This window comes from Procambarus clarkii, chromosome 15, assembly GCF_040958095.1.
Source record: "Procambarus clarkii isolate CNS0578487 chromosome 15, FALCON_Pclarkii_2.0, whole genome shotgun sequence".
Classification (NCBI taxonomy): domain Eukaryota; kingdom Metazoa; phylum Arthropoda; class Malacostraca; order Decapoda; family Cambaridae; genus Procambarus; species Procambarus clarkii.
In genome coordinates, this window is record NC_091164.1 from 7469845 (window position 1) to 7478849 (window position 9005).

Sequence of the window (9005 nt, forward strand, 5' to 3'; positions counted from 1 at the left end):
TTAATTTTAACATGCTGTTCATTCAAAACAAGAATTTTCTCAAATATGAATTAATATTATAATATATTAGCATATTGTACATATTTAGGCATTGGTTAGGTTAGGTGTTCAGGTTCTGTTAGCGATTATTTGTATTTGTAGTACGTGGGTGAAGCATTTACAGCGTTGTGGTTCGAACAAAATTCGTCAGTGAAGCACTTGTTCCGGAAGTGTTCGAACGCCAGCAGTTGTGAGTCGTGTGTAAACCGTTTTTCACTCATAAACAGGGGGTCTGGCGGGTGCATGGAATCACTTTTGGGTCATTCTTTGGATGACGAGCTGCGGGCTGTAAGCTGAACTGTGATGACACGCCGGGTTTCTAAGCAGGTTTATTCGAAACTCGAAACAAAGACCTTCTGGCCCCTTTGCTTGGGCGCATCAGTTTACAACCAGTTCTCGCATACAAAGATCCAAGCTCGTTAACCCAGCCGCCAAACCCCCCTGTTTATGAATGAAAAGCGGTTTACACACGACTCACAACTGATGACGTCCGAACACTTCCGGAACAAGTGCTTCGCTCACGTCCTCTGTTCGAACCACAATTCCGTAAATGCTTCACCCACATTATCCAAATACAAATAATCGCCAACAAAACCTAAACACCTAATCTAACCTAACCTAACCTAACCTAACCTAACCTAACCTAACCTAACCTAACTATACATCGAATATGAATGTATAATAATATTAATTTATATATGAGAACAAACTAATTTTTAATACACAGTTTGTTAAAATTGATGAATGCGTCTGGGGAGGACGGCCGCTGCTTTAACGAGCCTGGTGTGAGGACGAGTTGTAATTTAGTATAGTGACGTGTGTGGTGGGAACCAGGGGCCAGATTCACGAAAGTACTTACGCAAGCACTTACGAACCTATACATCTTTTCTCAATCTTTGGCGGCTTTGTTTCCAATTATTAAACAGTTAATGAGCTCCGAAGCACCAGGAGGCTGTTTATAACAATAACAACAGCTGATTGGGAAGTTTTCATGCTTGTAAACTGTTTAATAAGTGTAACCAAAGCCTTCGAAGATTGAGGAAAGATGTACACGTTCGTAAGTATTTGCGTAAGTGCTTTCGTGAATCTGGCCCCTGGCGTTCTGTACTGTGACCAAAACGCGAAAAGGCTTCAAGATGAATTTAAAGCACTACCGCTGGAAAATAACAAGTTATGGAGAGTTGAAGTGACTGGATATTGTACTACAGGCAAACTTTTGACGTGTTGTAGCTAGTTTGAACATAAGAATAAAGGTAACTGCAGAAGGCCTATTGGCCCATACGAGGCAGCTCCTATTTATAACCACTCAATCAATTTATTGACGTGAATTTATTTATTTTTTATAATGGATGCGGGTACTTGCATTATTCGCTCTGCATAGTAAAGACCGCGAAGTGTAGTGTGAATATCGGTGTGGAACAAGGCTGACAGCGCCGCGACTGCTGTAAGCAGAGAACTGTTGATTCGGGATAGTTTAGTTGTTTTACAGGACCAATTAGACCAAAATATACCGTAATTGCTGGTGCAAATTTGCATACGTGTCGGTGCTTATAATTCTTCGTGAGTGTTTGTCATGTGCTGAAATATTACGTCATTCTGCTAAATTTGTGTTTGCGAGCGTGTGGCCAGCGGTGTGGCCCGCAGAGTGGCCAGCAGTGTGGCCAATAGTGTGGCCAGCAGTGTGGCCCGCAGTGTGGCCCGCAGTGTGGCCAGCAGTGTGGCCCGCAGTGTGGCCAGCGGTGTGGCCAGCAGTGTGGCCAGCGGTGTGGCCAGCAGTGTGGCCAGCGGTGTGGCCAGCAGTGTGGCCAGCGGTGTGGCCAGCAGTGTGGCCAGCAGTGTGGCCAGCAGTGTGGCCAGCGGTGTGGCCAGCAGTGTGGCCAGCAGTGTGGCCAGCAGTGTGGCCAGCAGTGTGGCCAGCAGTGTGGCCAGCAGTGTGGCCAGCGGTGTGGCCAGCAGTGTGGCCAGCGGTGTGGCCAGCAGTGTGGCCAGCAGTGTGGCCAGCAGTGTGGCCAGCGGTGTGGCCAGCAGTGTGGCCCGCAGTGTGGCCAGCAGTGTGGCCAGCAGTGTGGCCCGCAGTGTGGCCATGAGTGTGGCCAGCGGTGTGGCCAGCAGTGTGGCCAGCAGTGTGGCCCGCAGTGTTGTATTGTTGACAGGTTATGAGGTCCGGTAAGTGATCACAAGTTAAGAAAACTCGGATTATAAAGTCACGTCACAGACGAAGTTCTCTCAGGTGACAGTACATTGGGTACGATTGGGCAGGCGCTGTGCCGTCGAGGCGGACCTTCCGGGCGACACTGTCACCAGAGAGACAGTGTCTCAGGGCATAAGTGTAAGTGTAAGCAAGGATTAGCCGGGGACAGGATAGGGGTGTCGCCAAGGAGGACAGGGGACAGGATAGGGGTGTCGCCAAGGAGGACAGGGGACAGGATAGGGGTGTCGCCAAGGAGGACAGGAGAAAGGATAGGGGTGTCGCCAAGGGGGACAGGGGGACAGGATAGGGGTGTCGCCAAGGAGGAGAGGAGAAAGGATAGGGGTGTCGCCAAGGGGGACAGGGGGACAGGATAGGGGTGTCGCCAAGGAGAACAGGGGAAAGGATAGGGGTGTCGCCAAGGGGGACAGGGGAAGGGATAGGGGTGTCGCCAAGCATTGAGTCCCAGGAATCGTAGTTATTGGAGGGAAATTGTGTGGGGGGGGGAGGGCCTGGGTGTAAGATTCCTGGGTTACAGTCCTCCTGTGTACTGGGGTGAGGAGTGTAGCGGCGCTCTTGCGGCCTGAACTGCGTCCAACAAATGGACCAAAAGTTGCGCTGGCCGGACAGTAGTCGTGGAGGCCTCAGCCGGAGGTCACTGTAGACGGGTCTGGTGAAGGAGGAACCAGCACAGTAAACTAGGTAAACCCCTGTAGACCGACCACCTGTTAATGGGTTTGGTCTGCCAGGTACCGTAATTAGTGACTAACAAGTGACTTTCTTATAATTTTTTAAGTGTAAAGTAAGCAGCTGTCAACGTGTTCCCAGAGACACGTAATGTGGCACTATGAACAAATTCAGATAATTCTATAGCACAAATAGGACGGGAATTATGTATATTGATGGAGATGGAGCAAACTGTAAAGCACTCTGGGGGCTACTGAGTCTACAGGGCTCCACAACGTGACAAGCGTCAAACTGATTTATGCTGTTTGATGTTGTTGTTATAGATTCAGCCACTCGGAACACGTTCCAAGTAGCACGGGCGATGGTGAGCCCGTAGTGGACTTACCTGGCACAAGAGCGGTGCTGTTCGATGCTGTTTGGGGCAAAATCCGTCTTAAATACCGCTACAGAGGTGGTGTTGAGGAGAGCAGAGGTGACTGTTGCTTCTGGAGGGTGTAATGACAGGCTGAGGGTGTCGGGCATATGTCGACTGAATAGTGGTGTCGGTCGACGTGAATATGTTAGAGAGTAATGGAGAACTAGTTGATGAGGGCCGGACCTCATTACGTGGTTCACTCACCGGACTCTGCTAGTGGGGCTTGCAGCAGGAGTGGAGAAAACTACGGGCTCACCATACCCCGTGCTACTTGGAACTTTTTGTTCCACGTAGCGAATATTAAATAACAACAGACTGGAGAAGAATGGGGTTAGGAAATGAGAGGACAAGAAAGAAAATATCAGGGGAAAGGCCTTGAGCCATTACGACTATGTAGCATTTGGAAGGAGTCAGGCTAAGGACTTGGGAAAGGCCTTGAGCCATTACGACTATGTAGCATTTGGAAGGAGTCAGGCTAAGGACTTGGGAAAGGCCTTTTATTGAAGAGTCTGAGAGCAACTTGGGAACATATGGGTGATGAAGATGGTGGAGATGGAAGCTCTTAGATTAGAGTATAAGATTTAATTGAGTGGACAGCGCCCTTTTATTGAAGAGTCTGAGAGCAACTTGGGAACATATGGGTGATGAAGATGGTGGAGATGGAAGCTCTTAGATTAGAGTATAAGATTTAATTGAGTGGACAGCGCCCTTTTATTGAAGAGTCTGAGAGCAACTTGGGAACATATGGGTGATGAAGGTGGTGGAGATGGAAGCTCTTAGATTAGAGTATAAGATTTAATTGAGTGGACAGCGCCCTTTTATTGAAGAGTCTGAGAGCAACTTGGGAACATATGGGTGATGAAGGTGGAGGAGATGTAAGCTCTTAGATTAGAGTATAAGATTTAATTAAGTGGACAGCGCTCGGGATTCATAGTCCTGAGGTTCCGGGTTCGATCCCCAGCGGAGGCGGAAACAAAAATAGGCAGAGTTTCTTTCACCCTGATGCACCTGTTTACTTAGCAGTAAATAGGTACCTGGGTGTTAGACAGCGCCTTCGGGCTGCTTCCGGGGGTGTGTGTAACAAAAAGGAGGCCTGGTGGAGGATCGGGCCGCGGGGACAATAAGCCCCGAAATCCTCTCAAGATAACTCCAAGATTGGAGAAGTGTAGATCACCTCTAATCACCCGGGAGTTAGAGGTTCTCAGCTCACTAACAGTGAATTACTAACGTAAATTCGCCGAGACGATTCGAGTTGACTAACAAATCAACAACGAAGCCACAACGTTAATTTTTACGTCGTACGAACGTAATCAATTTTTTTTATTAATAGTTCGGAAAGTGTAGACCTGCATGATAGGTTCATGTGGCACCGAATGGTCTCTCTCTTAATTTATAGAAAAGTGACAACTTTTGCTATTCTGTGTACCATCATTCCAACCTCTTATTTCCACATAATTATTTAACCCAATATTGGTAACCTTGTTGTTTGCTTTAATCTATCTCAATTACGTATTCATTAGTGCATTTAACACTGTTACATAATGTTCTCATTTAGGTAAGGATAGTTTTATTATCGTTATTCTCAAACCCCCTCGTACTGGTCTTTCCCTCTCCCTCCTCTTTCATCAAACATTTTCACATTATTTAAAGAAAAGTCGTCACAACCTCGAGTCCCTCACAACCTCGAGTCCCTCACAACCTCGAGTCCGTCACAACCTCGAGTCCGTCACAACCTCGAGTCCCTCACAACCTCGAGTCCCCCACAACCTCGAGTCCGTCACAACCTCGAGTCCGTCACAACCTCGAGTCCGTCACAACCTCGAGTCCCTCACAACCTCGAGTCCCTCACAACCTCGAGTCCGTCACAACCTCGAGTCCGTCACAACCTCGAGTCCCCCACAACCTCGAGTCCGTCACAACCTCGAGTCCGTCACAACCTCGAGTCCGTCACAACCTCGAGTCCGTCACAACCTCGAGTCCCTCACAACCTCGAGTCCGTCACAACCTCGAGTCTCTCACAACCTCGAGTCCCCCAAAACCTCGAGTCCCCCACAACCTCGAGTCCGTCACAACCTCGAGTCCCTCACAACCTCGAGTCCGTCACAACCTCGAGTCCCTCACATGACACCATCTCATTACCTATATTTTAACGCATTATGTCTTAGGTATGTATAATTATTACCCAATCTTTTGCCTGTGTTTCCCAAACCCCTTTCCCCTAACTTAAGTCAGTTAATATTGGTCTTCGGGAAGTTACGCATGCACACTTAAGGACAGGAGTTTGATAACCGTTATTGCAGCATGTCTGTCTGTCTGTCAATGACTGTGACTGTCTGTGACTGTGAGTGTCTTGGACAGCGACTGTCTTTGACTGTCTGTGACTGTGTCTTAGATGGTGACTGTCTTGGTCCGTGACGGTCTTTGACTGTTCTTTGACTCCGTATTACTTCCACACGGCGCTGGAATGTGTACCATGAAACAAGTTCGACTCCCACTGTTGTGGGTGGTAAACTGACTCGTGGGATTTAATAATTTATTTGCAATTTATTAATTTATATTAATGTATATAGTAATTTTTTTCTTACGTTTATTTATATTGATAGCGGACTGTATGATGTTTAAAGTGGACTGTATGATTTAAATTCCCACAAATCGTTTCCAACACATTCTAGGGGGTGGGGGATATTAAATTATATATATATATAATATTGGTGTATACTGGCAGCAGGTTTTCATTTATACATGTTTCATTGAATATGACTGCATATTCTATATTGAGTATTTTCTTGTTTAGGGCTTCTATTCCTCTGACTAGTGTTCTAGCATCTTGGTTTAATTGGAAAAGAAGTTTTCAAAGGTCATCTTCGTTCGAGGCGAAGAAAAACAAATAAATAACTGTAAAATGTGGTACACTTATTATAAAATTTACTCAACGTTTCGAACCTACATGGTTCATTCTCAAGTGATAAGAAAATACGTTGTTGTTGTTTAGATTTAGCTACTCAGAACGAAATGTCCATGTAGCACGGGCTATGATGAGCCCGTAATTGAGTTCGGTTATTCGCGATAACCTTGTTACTCTGATATTTAAGAAAATACAAGGCGTGTTAGATTTATACTAGTAAGGGGTCAGGTGAAAAGTAGATCTATACAAATGGGACAAGAATAAAGGAAAAAAAGTAAGGCATAAAAGAAAAAAAAGGCGAAAATAGGGAACGCAGCACATACAAAGATTAATCAGGTGTATTAGGCCTAGTATATTGAGTAGTGTCTTCTATGTTGGCATCTTCATGTTCCGGTCTTGTTCTTACTCTCATGGTGGGTAGAGTGAATAGTTCCGTAATTTGGGTACTTATCGTGGGTTGTTCTATTTTTATGCGGATTGCTTCAAGAATTTGTAATCTTCTTACATCTTGGGTTTTATCTATTATGCGAGTATTTTTATTCAACATTTCTCTTGTTAGGGTGATGTCATGGGCTTGTCTCATGTGATTTTTTGGGGCACCTGATTGAAGATGTTAGGTAAAACGCCTCGTCAGCCTGGTCGACGTCATACCTATGTACTCAGATTGAAAGCTAATTCCTTCGTGGGGGCAGGTATACATATATACCATGTTTGATTGCTGTAAAAGGTTCTCCATCGGATTCGGGCTGTTTTTAATGAGGTGGTCGGTAGTCTTCTTTGTTTTATAGAATATGATCAGGTCTATGTTTTGGTTAGGAGATATGCTTCTTACTCCTTTACGGATTATTTCTTTCATTATTCGTTCTTTTTTGTGTTCACTATGCATGGTGGATTTATAATATTTTTTTTAATGGAGGTGTTGTGGTTTCTGTTCTTGGTTCAGGATTGTACCATTATTCAAGGTGTCGTCTTATTGTAGTGGTTATTTCTATGTTGCTATATTCACTGTTCACCAACACCTGGGTTATTCTTTCAAACTCTCTACTCACGTTGCTCCATTCAGAGCAGTGGGTAAGCGCTCGACGAATATAAGCGTTGAGAACACTGGCTTTGTATCTTTGGGGGCACTCACTCCTACCGTTCAGGCATATTCCTATGTTTGTAGGCTTAGTAACACTGGTGCTTAAAGAGGTTCCTGTTTTTGTTATTAGTACATCCAGGAATGGCAGACTTATTTTTACTCTTTTCATTTGTAAAACGGAGTACTGACTCTCTCTAGATGGCTTTTTAGATCAACTAGTTCATCTTGGTCTTCAATGACAAATATGTCATCTTTATAACGGCAGTAAGCCATTGGTTTTTGTCTACTACTAAAGACTCTATCTTCGATGGTTCCCATGTAAGAATTAGCGAATAACACTCCTAGGCAGGGACCTGTGGCTACTCCGTCTATTTGTGGATACATGTTACCTTGCGGACTGATGAAAGGGGCTTCCTTTGTACATGCCTCGAGTGTTGTGACGCTGAGCCCCGGTTCATTCCGAACACAGCGACTACACATCACACAACACCTTGTTACCATAACCGTGTACTTCTAGACACCAGACCCTTGAGGCGTAACACTAGCTTTGTACAGGAACACAATGAGGGGACATATGGAAGGTATTTAAAGTCCGTCTGGTTTTCTCATTTAATTACAAAGAATAGACTCTGACTAGTAATAACAAATTAACATATTCTATCTGGTTAAATCAACTCCCAACACCCATAATCCACTTGAACTCCCCAGTCACCACCTACACTCATAACTTCCGTCTAAGTCCCCAATACTGAATGATTACCATAACACTACACACCCATTTAGTCTTACATTCAATACTCACATACTGCAGACTTAACTTGGTCAATCAGATCACATCAGGCTCCCACATAGTCGCCAGCTCCAGTTCGTTGCTGCCACAGACGGAGATCAGGAGGACTTGCCAGTACCACTCCCACAACCAGACTGTCTTCAGCCAGTCATAGCCTCAAACATTTCACCCCGCCTCTCAAGGAAGGTATAATCCGATTAACCGTCGGTCAACTTATTCCTAGAAGCCTGAGGTCACCTTTTGTTTTCTTCCCTGGAATCAATAGTTGGGCAAACAGCTGCGGTCTTAATCCCTTGACCTTTCCTCGATGTGTGACCACAGTCTGTATACTTAACATATACTTCCACTCATCATTTGTTTAGTGTTGTAGTAATGATTCTCTAGCTAATATTCTCTCCGAATTTGTGGATTACAATACGAGCAGACTCTTCAAGTGTGGCTCGGGTGTGTCTAATTTGGGGGGCTTTCGTCTCTGTATACACTGTCCAGTATCATTTCTATGGTGGTGTCGACCGGGACGTTGGTGAATAGGGATTCGACGTCCAGTGAAGCAATAATTCCATCGGGCTGTGTAGTTTTGATTATTTCCAGGAAATCTGCTGATGATTGTAGACTGTAGTTGCTGGAAGTGTATGGAGTTAATAGTTCATTAAGCCTTTTTGGCAGGTGGTAGGTTGGAGTTAGTATTTGGCTGATTATTGGGCGAAGTGGGTATCCTGGTTTGTGTCTTAACATTGCCATAGGCATATCCAAAGTCATAGTCGCCCTGGAGTTGGGTAAAATGAACGCTACCTTTCTTTGCGTTGATTGCGGTAATAGTTTTATTCACTTTGCGTTTAAGGTCTTCCACAGGGTTCCTCGTGATTCTTTGAAATTTCGTGTCGTCACTGAGGATGTCGC

At 45.1% G+C, this 9005-nt stretch overlaps 1 protein-coding gene across 1 annotated transcript; it reads left to right on the top strand.

Annotated features, from left to right (window-relative positions):
• The first annotated feature begins 282 nt into the window (after positions 1-282).
• Positions 283-8259, top strand: LOC123759154 (uncharacterized). Its single transcript, XM_069324847.1, has 5 exons — positions 283-327; positions 1658-2205; positions 3238-3386; positions 4885-5494; positions 8127-8259. The coding sequence occupies exons 1-5, from the start codon at positions 283-285 to the stop codon at positions 8257-8259; spliced, it is 1485 nt and encodes a 494-aa protein (XP_069180948.1).
• Positions 8260-9005: the final 746 nt, after the last annotated feature.